The 15,762-nt window shown below is 41.3% G+C and overlaps 1 protein-coding gene across 1 annotated transcript; it reads left to right on the top strand.

Annotated features, from left to right (window-relative positions):
* The first annotated feature begins 800 nt into the window (after positions 1-800).
* On the top strand, positions 801-15,556 carry clec19a (C-type lectin domain containing 19A). The gene is made up of 5 exons (XM_031814202.1): positions 801-1,052; positions 9,857-10,034; positions 10,364-10,457; positions 13,877-14,009; positions 15,239-15,556. Exons 1-5 carry the CDS (start codon positions 965-967, stop codon positions 15,313-15,315), a joined length of 570 nt encoding a protein of 189 aa, XP_031670062.1. The 5' UTR covers positions 801-964; the 3' UTR covers positions 15,316-15,556.
* The last annotated feature ends 206 nt before the right edge of the window (positions 15,557-15,762 follow it).

Here is a 15,762-nt window from a genome sequence, read left to right as displayed (position 1 = left end):
GTATTTGAGTGAGTCTCTCTCCTCCTCTTTCAGTGTGTATTTGGGTGAGTCAGTGTGTATTTGGGTGTGAGTCTCTCTCTCCTCTTTCAGTGTGTATTTGGGTGTGAGTCTCTCTCCTCTTTCAGTGTGTATTTGGGTGTGAGTCTCTCTCCTCTTTCAGTGTGTATTTGGGTGTGAGTCTCTCTCCTCTTTCAGTGTGTATTTGGGTGTGAGTCTCTCTCCTCTTTCAGTGTGTATTTGGGTGTGAGTCTTTCTCCTCCTTCTCCTCTCTAGTTTTCTCTCTGTCGTTCTTTCGTTCTCTCCCTTGCAGAGCCAATAATGTGATCGACTGAGAAGCCTTGCAAAACAAGAAGAGGTTGGGGAGCATTTTTCAATTCAAGAGGCTTTATTGACATGGAAACATATGTTAACATTGCCAAAGCAAGTGAAGTAGATAATATACACAAGTGAAATAAACAATAAAATTAACCCTCCACCCTCTCTCTCTCTCTCTCTCTCTCTCTGCCCTCTCTCTCTCTCTGTCTCTCTCTCTCTATCTCTCTTCGCCCTCTCTCTCTCTCTCTCTCTCCGCCCTCTCTCTCTCTCTCTCCGCCCTCTCTCTCTCTCTCTCTGTCTCTCTCTCTCACATACACACACACTGATTTCTTCCTGAGCAAGACTTAGAGACATCATCTAATCTCCCAGAGCTACTACTCAGCACTGACTCACACACACACACACACACACACACACACACACACACACACACACACACACACACACACACACACACACACACACACACACACACACACACACACACACACACACACACACACACACATTGCACTTCCCCCCTCTCATCACACAGAAGAAGAGCCACACACCCACACACACACATCCACACTCAAACACACACCCATATTCCGAGTCAGTGGATCTAGATTCTCTCTCTCTGCCTGTCTTCCTGTGTTTCTGTTGGAAGATGCTCTGCTGGGAGTTGTGTCTGACCCTGCTCCTCTGGGCTCGTCCTGCGAGGACCATCCCTTCCACCAACGTCAAGATCACACACGGTGAGTACTACTATTTAGGTGTGGCGGCTGTGGCGGTAAACAAACGTTTGGGGGAGGAAGTTGTGCTTCGTCTGGGTAGAGTCATTGAAGAAGATCAAATCACATTTTATTTGTCACATGCGCCAAATACAACAGGTTAGGTAGACCTTATTGTGAAATGCTGAATACAACAGGTGTAGGTAGACCTTATTGTGAAATGCTGAATACAACAGGTGTAGTAGACCTTATTGTGAAATGCTGAATACAACAGGTGTAGTAGACCTTATTGTGAAATGCTGAATACAACAGGTGTAGTAGACCTTATTGTGAAATGCTGAATACAACAGGTGTAGTAGACCTTATTGTGAAATGCTGAATACAACAGGTGTAGTAGACCTTATTGTGAAATGCTGAAAACAACAGGTGTAGGTAGACCTTATTGTGAAACGCTGAATACAACAGGTGTAGGTAGACCTTATTGTGAAATGCTTATTTACAACAGGTGTAGGTATACCTTATTGTGAAATGCTTATTTACAACAGGTGTAGGTAGACCTTATTGTGAAATGCTTATTTACAACAGGTGTAGGTAGACCTTATTGTGAAATGCTTATTTACAACAGGTGTAGGTAGACCTTATTGTGAAATGCTTATTTACAACAGGTGTAGGTAGACCTTATTGTGAAATGCTTATTTACAACAGGTGTAGGTAGACCTTATTGTGAAATGCTGAATACAACAGGTGTAGGTAGACCTTATTGTGAAATGCTTATTTACAACAGGTGTAGGTAGACCTTATTGTGAAATGCTGAATACAACAGGTGTAGGTAGACCTTATTGTGAAATGCTGAATACAACAGGTGTAGGTAGACCTTATTGTGAAATGCTGAAAACAACAGGTGTAGGTAGACCTTATTGTGAAATGCTGAATACAACAGGTGTAGGTAGACCTTATTGTGAAATGCTGAAAACAACAGGTGTAGGTAGACCTTATTGTGAAATGCTGAATACAACAGGTGTAGGTAGACCTTATTGTGAAATGCTGAATACAACAGGTGTAGGTAGACCTTATTGTGAAATGCTTATTTACAAGCCCTTAACCAACAATACAGTTTTAAGAAAGATAAGTGTAAAGAAAGTATGTATTAAAACAAACTGAAGTATAATAAACCCAATGTATCCCTGGTAGTCTTTGGTGTCCTAGAAGGTGAAAGGTGACAGCATCTTCCAATGCTCTATATACAGTCACTCACATTGGGTTAGTTAGTTAGTAAGTTAGTTAGTTAGTCAGTTAGTTAGTCAGTTAGTCAGTTAGTTAGTCAGTTAGTTAGTCAGTTAGTCAGTTAGTTAGTCAGTTAGTTAGTTAGTCAGTTAGTTAGTCAGTTAGTTAGTTAGTTATTTAGTTAGTTAGTTAGTCAGTCAGTTAGTTAGTCAGTTAGTCAGTTAGTCAGTCAGTTAGTTAGTCAGTTAGTCAGTTAGTTAGTTAGTTAGTCAGTTAGTTAGTTAGTCAGTTAGTTAGTCAGTTAGTAGTTAGTTAGTTAGTTAGTTAGTTAGTTAGTTAGTTAGTTAGTTAGTTAGTCAGTTAGTTAGTTAGTTAGTCAGTTAGTTAGTTAGTTAGTTAGTCAGTTAGTTAGTCAGTTAGTTAATCAGTTAGTCAGTTAGTCAGTTAGTTAGTCAGTTAGTTAGTTAGCCAGTTAGTCAGTTAGTTTGTTAGTTAGTCAGTTAGTTAGTTAGTTAGTCAGTTAGTTAGTAGTTAGTTAGTTAGTTAGTTAGTTAGTCAGTTAGTTAGTTAGTTAGTCAGTTAGTCAGTTAGTCAGTTAGTTAGTTAGTCAGTTAGTTAGTTAGTTAGTCAGTTAGTCAGTTAGTTAGTCAGTTAGTTAGTCAGTTAGTTAGTTAGTTAGTTAGTTAGTTAGTTAGTTAGTTAGTCAGTTAGTTAGTTAGTTAGTTAGTTAGTTGGTTAGTTAGTTAGTTAGTCAGTTAGGTAGTTAGTTAGTTAGTCAGTTAGTCAGTCAGTTAGTTAGTTAGTTAGTTAGTTAGTTAGTCAGTTAGTTAGTTAGTCAGTTAGTCAGTTAGTTAGTCAGTTAGTCAGTTAGTTAGTTAGTTAGTTAGTTAGTTAGTCAGTTAGTTAGTTAGTTAGTTAGTTAGTCAGTCAGTTAGTTAGTTAGTTAGTTAGTCAGTTAGTCAGTTAGTTAGTTAGTTAGTCAGTTAGTTAGTTAGTCAGTTAGTCAGTTAGTTAGTTAATCAGTTAGTTAGTTAGTTAGTTAGTTAGCCAGTTAGTCAGCTAGTTAGTCAGTTAGTTAGTTAGTTAGTCAGTTAGTTAGTTAGTTAGTTAGTTAGTCAGTTAGTTAGTCAGTTAGTCAGTTAGTCAGTCAGTTAGTTAGTTAGTTAGTCAGTTAGTTAGTTAGTTAGTTAGTCAGTTAGTCAGTTGGTCAGTTAGTTAGTTAGTCAGTTAGTTAGTTAGTTAGTCAGTTAGTTAGTCAGTTAGTTAGTTAGTTAGTTAGTTAGTTAGTTAGTCAGTTAGTTAGTCAGTTAGTCAGTTAGTTAGTCAGTTAGTCAGTTAGTTAGTCAGTTAGTTAGTCAGTTAGTTAGTTAGTTAGTTAGTTAGTTAGTTAGTCAGTTAGTCAGTTAGTTAGTCAGTTAGTTAGTCAGTTAGTTAGTTAGTTATTTAGTTAGTCAGTTAGTTAGTTAGTTAGTTAGTTAGTTAGTCAGTTAGTTAGTTAGTTAGTCAGTCAGTTAGTCAGTTAGTTAATCAGTTAGTTAGTCAGTTAGTTAGTTAGTTAGTTAGTCAGTTAGTCAGTTAGTTAGTCAGTTAGTTAGTCAGTTAGTTAGTTAGTTCGTTAGTTAGTTAGTCAGTTAGTCAGTTAGTTAGTTAGTTAGTTAGTCAGTTAGTTAGTTAGTTAGTCAGGTAGTTAGTTAGTTAGTCAGTTAGTCAGTTAGTTAGTCAGTTAGTCAGTTAGTTAGTTAGTCAGTTAGTCAGTTAGTTAGTTAGTCAGTTAGTCAGTTAGTTTGTTAGTTAGTTAGTCAGTTAGTTAGTTAGTTAGTTAGTTAGTTAGTTAGTCAGTTAGTTAGTTAGTCAGTTAGTTAGTTAGTTAGTCGGTTAGTTAGTCAGTTAGTCAGTTAGTCAGTTAGTTAGTCAGTTAGTTAGTTAGTTCGTTAGTTAGTCAGTTAGTTAGTTAGTTAGTTAGTCAGTCAGTTAGTTAGTTAGTTAGTCAGTTAGTCAGTTAGTTAGTTAGTTAGTTAGTTACTTAGTTAGTCAGTTGGTTAGTTAGTTAGTTAGTTAGTTAGTTAGTTAGTTAGTTAGTTAGTTAGTCAGTTAGTTAGTTAGTTAGTTAGTTAGTCAGTCAGTCAGTTAGTTAGTCAGTTAGTTAGTCAGTTAGTTAATCAGTTAGTTAGTCAGTTAGTTAGTTAGTCAGTTAGTTAGTTAGTTAGTCAGTTAGTCAGTTAGTCAGTTAGTCAGTTAGTTAGTTAGTCAGTTAGTCAGTTAGTTAGTCAGTTAGTTAGTTAGTTAGTTAGTTAGTTAGTCAGTTAGTTAGTTAGTTAGTTAGTTAGTCAGTTAGTTAGTTAGTCAGTTAGTTAGTTAGTCAGTTAGTCAGTTAGTTAGTTAATCAGTTAGTTAGTTAGTTAGTTAGTTAGTCAGTTAGTTAGTTAGTTAGTTAGTTAGTTAGTTAGTTAGTTAGTCAGTTAGTTAGTCAGTTAGTCAGTTAGTCAGTTAGTTAGTTAGTTAGTTAGTCAGTTAGTTAGTTAGTCAGTTAGTCAGTTAGTTAGTCAGTTAGTTAGTCAGTTAGTTAGTTAGTCAGTTAGTTAGTTAGTCAGTTAGTTAGTTAGTTAGTCAGTCAGTTAGTCAGTTAGTTAATCAGTTAGTCAGTTAGTTAGTTAGTCAGTTAGTCAGTTAGTTAGTCAGTTAGTCAGTTAGTTAGTTAGTAGTTAGTCAGTTAGTCAGTTAGTTAGTTAGTTAGTTAGTTAGTTAGTTAGTCAGTTAGTTAGTTAGTCAGTTAGTCAGTTAGTTAGTCAGTCAGTTAGTTAGTTAGTCAGTTAGTTAGTCAGTTAGTTAGTTAGTTAGTCAGTCAGTTAGTCAGTTAGTCAGTTAGTTAGTTAGTTAGTCAGTTAGTTAGTTAGTCAGTTAGCCAGTTAGATAGTTAGTTAGTTAGTTAGTTAGTTAGTTAGTCAGTCAGTTAGTTAGTTAGTTAGTCAGTCAGTTAGTTAGCCAGTTAGTTAGTTAGTTAGTTAGTTAGTTAGTTAGTCAGTTAGTTAGTCAGTTAGTCAGTTAGTTAGTTAGTTAGTCAGTTAGTCAGTTGGTTAGTCAGTTAGTCAGTTAGTTAGTTAGTCAGTCAGTTAGTCAGTTAGTTAGTTAGTCAGTTAGTTAGTTAGTCAGTCAGTTAGTCAGTTAGTTAGTTAGTTAGTTAGTTAGTCAGTCAGTTAGTTAGTTAGTCAGTTAGTTACTCAGTCAGTTAGTTAGTTAGTTAGTTAGTTAGTTAGTTAGTTAGTTAGTCAGTTAGTTAGTCAGTTAACCCAGATGACTAACCCAGATGACTAACCCAGATGATTAACCCAGATGACTAACCCAGATGATTAACCCAGATGACGAACCCAGTTGATTAACCCAGATGATTAACCCAGATGATTAACCCATATGACTAACCCAGATGGCTAACCCAGATGACTAACCCAGATGACTAACCCAGATGACTAACCCAGATGATTAACCCAGATGACCCTGTGCCAATTGTGCGCCGCCCTATGAAACTCCCGATCACGGCCGGTTGTGATACAGCCCGGGATCGACCCCGGGTCTGTAGTGACGCCTCTAGCACTGCGGTGCCTTAGACCCCTGCGCCACACGTGAGGCCCTAGTCTGAACATGTTAAGAGAAGTGCAGCCTGTCCTCTTTCAACATATACAGTAACAGAGTACCTGGAACTCTTGGTGAAGGGATACAGAGTGACTGAAAGTCTAGGTGAAGGGATACAGAGTGACTGAAAGTCTAGGTGAAGGGATACAGAGTGACTGAAAGTCTAGGTGAAGGGATACAGAGTGACTGAAAGTCTTAGGTGAAGGGATACAGAGTGACTGAAAGTCTTCGTGAAGTGATACAGAGTGACTGAAAGTCTTGGTGAAGGGATACAGTGTGACTGAAAGTCTTGGTGAAGGGATACAGAGTGACTGAAAGTCTAGGTGAAGGGATACAGAGTGACTGAAAGTCTAGGTGAAGGGATACAAAGTGACTGAAAGTCTAGGTGAAGGGATACAGAGTGACTGATAGTCTACCTTTGGTGAAGGGATACAGAGTGACTGATAGTCTTGGTGAAGGGATACAGAGTGACTGAAAGTCTTGGTGAAGGGATACAGAGTGACTGAAAGTCTTCGTGAAGTGATACAGAGTGACTGAAAGTCTTGGTGAAGGGATACAGTGTGACTGAAAGTCTTGGTGAAGGGATACAGAGTGACTGAAAGTCTAGGTGAAGGGATACAGAGTGACTGAAAGTCTAGGTGAAGGGATACAAAGTGACTGAAAGTCTAGGTGAAGGGATACAGAGTGACTGATAGTCTACCTTTGGTGAAGGGATACAGTGACTGATAGTCTTGGTGAAGGGATACAGAGTGACTGATAGTCTTGGTGAAGGGATACAGAGTGACTGATAGTCTACCTTTGGTGAAGGGATACAGAGTGACTGATAGTCTACCTTTGGTGAAGGGATACAGAGTGACTGATAGTCTGCCTTTGGTGAAGGGATACAAAGTGACTGAAAGTCTAGGTGAAGGGATACAGAGTGACTGATAGTCTACCTTTGGTGAAGGGATACAGAGTGACTGATAGTCTACCTTTGGTGAAAGGATACAAAGTGACTGAAAGTCTACCTTTGGTGAAGGGATACAAAGTGACTGAAAGTCTAGGTGAAGGGATACAGAGTGACTGAAAGTCTACCTTTGGTGAAGGGATACAGAGTGACTGATAGTCTGCCTTTGGTGAAGGGATACAGAGTGACTGATAGTCTACCTTTGGTGAAGGGATACAGAGTGACTGATAGTCTGCCTTTGGTGAAGGGATACAAAGTGACTGAAAGTCTAGGTGAAGGGATACAGAGTGACTGATAGTCTACCTTTGGTGAAGGGATACAGAGTGACTGATAGTCTGCCTTTGGTGAAGGGATACAGAGTGACTGAAAGTCTAGGTGAAGGGATACAGAGTGACTGATAGTCTACCTTTGGTGAAGGGATACAGAGTGACTGATAGTCTTGGTGAAGGGATACAGAGTGACTGATAGTCTACCTTTGGTGAAGTGATACAGAGTGACTGAAAGTCTTGATGAAGTGATACAGAGTGACTGAAACTCTTGGTGAAGTGATACAGAGTGACTGAAAGTCTAGGTGAAGGGATACAGAGTGACTGATAGTCTTGGTGAAGTGATACAGAGTGACTGATAGTCTAGGTGAAGGGATACAGAGTGACTGAAAGTCTAGGTGAAAGGATACAGAGTGACTGATAGTCTAGGTGAAGGGATACAGAGTGACTGAAAGTCTAGGTGAAAGGATACAGAGTGACTGATAGTCTAGGTGAAGGGATACAGAGTGACTGAAAGTCTAGGTGAAAGGATACAGAGTGACTGAAAGTCTAGGTGAAAGGATACAGAGTGACTGATAGTCTAGGTGAAGGGATACAGAGTGACTGAAAGTCTAGGTGAAAGGATACAGAGTGACTGATAGTCTTGGTGAAGTGATACAGAGTGACTGATAGTCTTGGTGAAGGGATACAGAGTGACTGAAAGTCTAGGTGAAAGGATACAGAGTGACTGATAGTCTTGGTGAAGTGATACAGAGTGACTGATAGTCTTGGTGAAAGGATACAGAGTGACTGATAGTCTAGCTTTGGGTAAGTGCATAAACACGTGACAATATTATTATCAAAGTCATTATCAAAGTCATTATCAAAGTCATTATCAAAGTCATTATCAAAGTCATTATCAAAGTCATTATTATCAATATTATTATCAGTATTTAATAGGATCCCCATTAGCTGCTGCAAAAGCATCAGCTGCTCTTCCTGGGGTCCTCCTGAAACATGACAGAGGACAGAACATTATTAGTCTGAAAGGTCTGAAATACATACATATAAAACACATAGCCTACAATGATGAGGTTATCACTTCAGAATGATGAGGTTATCACTTCAGAATGATGAGGTTATCACTTCAGAATGATGAGGTTATCACTTCAGAATGATGAGGTTATCACTTCAGAATGATGAGGTTATCACTTCAGAGTGATGAGGTTATCACTTCAGAATGCTGAGGTTATCACTTCAGAGTGATGAGGTTATCACTTCAGAGTGATGAGGTTATCACTTCAGAATGATGAGGTTATCACTTCAGAGTGATGAGGTTATCACTTCAGAATGATGAGGTTATCACTTCAGAATGATGAGGTTATCACTTCAGAATGATGAGGTTATCACTTCAGAGTGATGCGGTTATCACTTCAGAATGATGAGGTTATCACTTCAGAGTGATGAGGTTATCACTTCAGAATGATGAGGTTATCACTTCTGAATGCTGAGGTTATCACTTCAGAGTGATGAGGTTATCACTTCAGAATGATGAGGTTATCACTTCAGAATGCCGAGGTTATCACTTCAGAGTGATGAGGTTATCACTTCAGAGTGATGAGGTTATCACTTCAGAATGATGAGGTTATCACTTCAGAGTGATGAGGTTATCACTTCAGAATGATGAGGTTATCACTTCAGAGTGATGAGGTTATCACTTCAGAGTGATGAGGTTATCACTTCAGAGTGATGAGGTTATCACTTCAGAGTGATGAGGTTATCACTTCAGAATGATGAGGTTATCACTTCAGAATGATGAGGTTATCACTTCAGAGTGATGAGGTTATCACTTCAGAATGATGAGGTTATCACTTCAGAATGATGAGGTTATCACTTCAGAATGATGAGGTTATCACTTCAGAATGATGAGGTTATCACTTCAGAATGATGAGGTTATCACTTCAGAATGATGAGGTTATCACTTCAGAATGATGAGGTTATCACTTCAGAATGATGAGGTTATCACTTCAGAATGACGAGGTTATCACTTCAGAATGACGAGGTTATCACTTCAGAGTGATGAGGTTATCACTTCAGAATGATGAGGTTATCACTTCAGAATGATGAGGTTATCACTTCAGAATGCTGAGGTTATCACTTCAGAGTGATGAGGTTATCACTTCAGAGTGATGAGGTTATCACTTCAGAATGATGAGGTTATCACTTCAGAATGATGAGGTTATCACTTCAGAATGATGAGGTTATCACTTCAGAATGATGAGGTTATCACTTCAGAATGATGAGGTTATCACTTCAGAATGATGAGGTTATCACTTCAGAATATAGAAAACTTTTGGAAAATACTTCTGTAAACTTTGGGATAGGATTGCTGCAGTCTAACTTGATAATGAACATGACAAGGACAACGGAGTATTCACAATTACTTAAGAGCAGTGTAACCTATTCTCTTTCATTCTCTATTCTCCCCCGCTCTCGCTTACCTCCCCCTCTCTCGCCTCTCTCCTCTTCCCATCTTCTGACTCCCCGCTCTCTTCCCTTCCCTTCCCTTCCCTTCCCTTCCCTTCCCTTCCCTTCCCTTCCCTTCCCTTCCCTTCCCTTCCCTTCCCTTCCCTTCCCTTCCCTTCCCTTCCCTTCCCTTCCCTTCCCTTCCCTTCCCTTCCCTTCCCTTCCCTTCCCTCCCCTCCCCTCCCCTCCCCTCCCTTCCCTTCCCTTCCCTCTCCTCTCCTCTTCCCCTCCCCTCCTTCCCTTCCCCTCCCCTCCCCCAGCCTTCCCCCTACAGTTGCCAGAACCAGGCCTTCCCGTCACCTGTCCATTGTTCTGGACTGAGTTCGAAGGTCACTGCTACCGTTTTTTCCCTCTGAACCGTACCTGGGCCGAGGCTGACCTGTACTGTGCTGAATTCTCCAACGGTCTCAAGTCTGCCAAACTCACCTCCGTACACAGGTGAGAGGGATACCTGTCCATATACACACACAAAGGTCCACACACTGCCACACTACAGGTGAGAGGATACACACACACGCACGCACACACACACACGCACACACACACACCGCACACACACACACACACACACACATACAAACCGCACACACACACACACACACACACACACACACACACACACACACACACACACACACACACACACACACACACACACACACACACACACACACACACACACACACACACACACACACACACACACACACACACACACACACAGACACCTCTCTCTAACTCTAACCATCCCTTGTCTGAGTTCTCAGCTGGGAGGAGAATGTGTTCGTCTACGATCTCGTCAACAGCCGTATCCCAGGGATACCAACAGACATATGGATCGGCCTTCACGACAGGAGACAGGTAAGCACTGAGGGTTCAAACATTCCAGGATCTTTCCCAGAATTCCCTCCCAATTCCCGGAGTCTTCTGGGTAGTTTTCCAGAAACCCTATTAAGCACCACTGCCTGGATAATCACTACCTCATATGTTGTCAACAAACACACTGTACTTGTCTTTTTAAGGCAATGTACTCTGGGGGTTGACATCTGCAGCAGTTATCGTGAATTCAATCTCTGCAGATGTCTCCTCAGATGTAATACAAAGAATCTTCCAACTAGGATTTATGGTACCAGTTAAACGTTTGGACACACCGACTCATTCAAGGGTTTTTCTTTATTTTTTTACTGTTTTCTACATTGTAGAATATTAGTGAAGACATTAAAACTATGAAATAACACATATGGAATCATGTAGTAACCAATATAGTGTTAAACAAATCAAAACTGAGTTTAGATTTTAGATTCTTCAAAGTAGCCACCCTTTGCCTTGATGACAGCTTTTCACACTCTTGGCATTCTCTCAACCAGCTTCATCTGGAATGATTTTCCCAGACTCTTGAAGGAGTTCACACATATGCTGAGCACTTGTTGGCTGCTTTTCCTTCACTCTGCAGTCCAACTCATCCCAAACCATCTCAATTGGGTTGAGGTCAGGTGATTGTGGAGGCCAGGTCATCTGATGCAGCACTCCATCACTCTCCTTCTTGGTAAAATAGCTTGGTAAAACGTTTGTCAGATGTTTCCAGAACGTTCCCACTCACATTTGTGTTGTGGCAGTGTGTTCTAAAAACATTATTACATCATCTGGAGACCTCATGAGAACGTTTGGGGAATTCTTCTGTGGTGATTGTTACATCATCTGGAAACCTCATGAGAACGTTTGGGGAATTCTTCTGTGGTGATTGTTACATCATCTGGAAACCTCATGAGAACATTTGGGGAATTCTTCTGTGGTGATTGTTACATCATCTGGAAACCTCATGAGAACATTTGGGGAATTCTTCTGTGGTGATTGTTACATCATCTGGAGACCTCATGAGAACGTTTGAGGAATTCTTCTGTGGTGATTGTTACATCATCTGGAAACCTCATGAGAACATTTGGGGAATTCTTCTGTGGTGATTGTTACATCATCTGGAAACCTCATGAGGACGTTTGGGGAATTCTTCTGTGGTGATTGTTACATCATCTGGAAACCTCATGAGAACGTTTGGGGAATTCTTCTTTGGTGATTGTTACATCATCTGGAAACCTCATGAGAACGTTTGGGGATTTCTTCTGTGGTGATTGTTACAGATGTTGTGTATAACGTTTTAGTGAACGTTCGAACATTCCAATGAGATTTCAGTTCAAATAGTTTTCTGAATAATTATTTTAATGTTTTTGGGACGTTATAATCCTAATGTTAGATAAAACCCCAACTAGAAATGAATGGAAATCTAAGCTAATGTTCTAGGAACGTTCCCAGTTTGCTGGATATGCTAATAGATCCCAGAGGGTTTACTTCTAACAGTACCAACAACTAGAACAGGTCATGGTAGAAATAGTTTTAGTTACTTAGCTCCGTGGACCTGGAATTCTCTCCTGAACATTTTGAAATTTGATGATCTAGTTTCGTCGGTGGAGTTTAAACACTTGATCGATGTATATATTATAGAAGAGTGTAATTGTTTTTAGGACAGCTGTTTTTAGTCAAGACTTTCATGTTTTTTAACGTAAAATGTTTTTGTTGCACTGTATGTGTGTCTATAGTTTTATTTAATGTTGTGTTATAGTATGTAAGTTGTTTTGTCTGAAATGTTGTTCCCTCTGCTGCTATTGGACCAGGTCTCTCTTGGAAAAGAGATGTTGTCTCAATGAGAAAAACCTGTATAAATAACGGTCAAATAAAAACAAAATGAATCCAACAGGAGCCTGTCAGTTCAGCTCTATAGCCAGTCTGACGTAGATATTTCACTCTAGAACTGAAAGCAACAGGAGCCTGTCAGTCCAGCTCTATAGGAAGCCAGTCTGACGTAGATATTTCACTCTAGAACTGAAAGCAACAGGAGCCTGTCAGTCCAGCTCTATAGGAAGCCAGTCTGACGTAGATATTTCACTCTAGAACTGAAAGCAACAGGAGCCTGTCAGTCCAGCTCTATAGGAAGCCAGTCTGACGTAGATATTTCACTCTAGAACTGAAAGCAACAGGAGCCTGTCAGTCCAGCTCTATAGGAAGCCAGTCTGACGTAGATATTTCGCTCTAGAACTGAAAGCAACAGGAGCCTGTCAGTCCAGCTCTATAGGAAGCCAGTCTGACGTAGATATTTCACTCTAGAACTGAAAACAACAGGAGCCTGTCAGTCCAGCTCTATAGGAAGCCAGTCTGACGTAGATATTTCACTCTAGAACTGAAAGCAACAGGAGCCTGTCAGTCCAGCTCTATAGGAAGCCAGTCTGACGTAGATATTTCACTCTAGAACTGAAAGGCTGGTTCATTAACACACTGCTGGTAAACCCACTACAGAGTCACCAAGCCATCACCTCCAGAGATAGAGAACCTAGACTGGGCCTACGTCCCAAATGGCACCCCTTATTCCTATAGTAGTCTACTGTTGATCAGAGGAGAGCTAGTCTCTGGTCAAATGTAATGCACTACGAAGGGAACAGGAAGCCATTTAGGATCGAACCCCAGGTTTGTTTGGTTTAGCCAGGGTTGGTGTTGATTATCACTAATGGGGCGGCAGGTTAGCCTAGTGGTTAGAGCGTTGGGTCTTAACTGACTTGCCTAGCTTAAATAAAGGTAATAATGTTAGGATGCAGCCCCAGGTTTGTTTGGTTCAGCCAGGGTTGGTGTTGATTATCACTAATGGGGCGGCAGGGTAGCCTAGTGGTTAGAGCGTTGGACTAGTAACTGGAAGGTTGCTAGTTCAAATCCCCGAGCTGAACAGGCAGTTATCCCACTGTTCCTAGGCCTCCATTGTAAATAAGAATTTGTTCTTGGTTAAATAAAGGTAATAATGCAGCCCAGGTTTGTTTGGTTTAGCCAGGGTTGGTGTTGATTATCACTGATGTGATCCAGTATATCTGTTGCCGGAACTCACTAGTGGTTTTTTATTGGACCAGGGGTATAAGTTCCCTCTTTATGAATAGATCTAGGATCAGTTTACACTTCCCCCTATCCTAACCTTAACCGTTAGGGTTGTAAAACACTAAGCTGTCCCCAGATCAGTGGTGTTTGTAACTACTAGTACAACTCTCATGGGAAACAGCTAACAGGACATATCTGACGTGCAAACCTCTTATTAACTTTCCAAACGGGGCTAAAATGAGGTCCCAGTTGAGAGTCAGAGTCAGAGTTTAGGTAACGGTCAGTTTGAGGTTTTAGCTAAACTTCCCTTTTCATTAAAGCAGTCTGCCCAGGTTGTTACATGTACCATGTCATACTATTCCTGACTGTAGGAGGGCACTCTGGAGTGGACCGACGGCAGTAACTATGGATACAGCTACTGGGATGGCAACCAGCCTGACGACGGCATACACCGCATCCCCGAAGAGGAAGACTGTGTCGAGATCTGGTACAGGCAGAACAGCGGTGAGACACACACACAGGCAGTCAATAAGCATAAACACACAGGCAGTCAATAAGCATAAACACACACAGGCAGTCAATAAGCATAAACACACACACAGGCAGTCAATAAGCATAAACACAAACAGGCAGTCAATAAGCATAAACACACACAGGCAGTCAATAAGCATAACACACACAGGCAGTCAATAAGCATAAACACACACAGGCAGTCAATAAGCATAAACACACACAGGCAGTCAATAAGCATAAACACACACAACACAGGCAGTCAATAAGCATAAACACACAGGCAGTCAATAAGCATACACACACACAGGCAGTCAATAATGCATACACACACACAGGCAGTCAATAATGCATACACACACAGGCAGTCAATCATGCATAAACACACACAGGCAGTCAATAATGCATACACACACACAGGCAGTCAATAATGCATACACACAGTGTATTACCCAATAAAACATGACTGAGGTAAGGGACGATCTAAAGGTTCATGATTGAGCCTGGGGATGACCTACAGGTTCATGATTGAGCCTGGGGATGATCTAAAGGTTCATGATTGAGCCAGGGGATGACCTACAGGTTCATGATTGAGCCAGGGGATGACCTACAGGTTCATGATTGAGCCAGGGGACGACCTAAAGGTTCTTAATTGGTTGTTTCGGATGTGTTTCTCTGGGTTTCTGTCCAAGTATGTGTCCCTGCTGATCACACTCACACACACACACACACACACACACACACACACACACACACACACACACACACACACACACACACACACACACACACACACACACACACACACACACACACACACACACACACACACACACACACACACACACACACACGTTCAATCATATTTATAGTGGGGACACACACTAGTAAAGAAACTCAGAGAAACAGGCCTGGCTATTTCAGGGCCTTTATGCCAGAACCCCCATCAGGCCTTGCTGTTATACCAGGCATCTATAACCAGTTGAGGCTGAATCACTCTCAGGTCTCCCTTGTTGGGTAATAAACTGTGTGCATCATTAGGACAACTGGGTGCCAGAACAGACACCTGTGTAATGAGTCACACACACACACACACACATTAACACACACACACACACGTCCGTAGCTGGTGAGTCAGTCAGTCAGTCAGTCAATGTAGTGTTGTTTTTGTCTCTAACAGCGCTGTGTGTGTGTGTGTGTGTGTGTGTGTGTGTTTCTGACAGCACTGAGGTCCTGGAATGATAACAGCTGTGACAAAGCCTTTCCCTTCGTGTGCAAGATTCCCACAGTGGACAACTAGACCTCTGGGGTCCAGCACACACACACACACACACACACACACACACACACACACACACACACACACACACACACACACACACACACACACACACACACACACACACAGAGCCCCACTGAAAACAATGATATTGGGGAACTTGCTGCTGTTGTTGCCTTCTCCTTCCTCACCCCTCCCTCTCTTCTTCTCCTCCCTCCTCCCTCCCTTTCTTCATCTCCTCCCCCAACCCTCCCTCTCTTCTTCTCCTCCCTCACACCTCCCTCTCTTCTTCTCCTCCCTCAACCCTCCCTCTCTTCATCTCCTCCCTCACCCCTCCCTCTCTTCTTCTCCTCCCTCAACCTCCCTCTCTTCATCTCCTCCCTCACCCCTCCCTCTCTTCTTCTCCTCCCTCAACCCTCCCTCTCTTCTTCTCATCCCTCAACCCTCCCTCTCTTCTTCTCATCCCTC

The sequence above is a fragment of the Oncorhynchus kisutch genome, unplaced genomic scaffold (genome assembly GCF_002021735.2).
Source record: "Oncorhynchus kisutch isolate 150728-3 unplaced genomic scaffold, Okis_V2 Okis06b-Okis10b_hom, whole genome shotgun sequence".
In the NCBI taxonomy this organism is placed as follows: Eukaryota; Metazoa; Chordata; class Actinopteri; order Salmoniformes; family Salmonidae; genus Oncorhynchus; species Oncorhynchus kisutch.
This window is presented reverse-complemented; position numbering and strand designations above follow the sequence as displayed.

Coding starts and splice junctions, on each gene's coding strand:
- clec19a (XM_031814202.1), top strand. CDS start 965: ATGCTCTGCTGGGAGTTGTGTCTGACCCTGCTCCTCTGGGCTCGTCCT. Junction 10,035..10,363: donor AAACTCACCTCCGTACACAG/GTGAGAGGGATA, acceptor CTGAGTTCTCAG/CTGGGAGGAGAATGTGTTCG. Junction 14,010..15,238: donor CTGGTACAGGCAGAACAGCG/GTGAGACACACA, acceptor TGTTTCTGACAG/CACTGAGGTCCTGGAATGAT.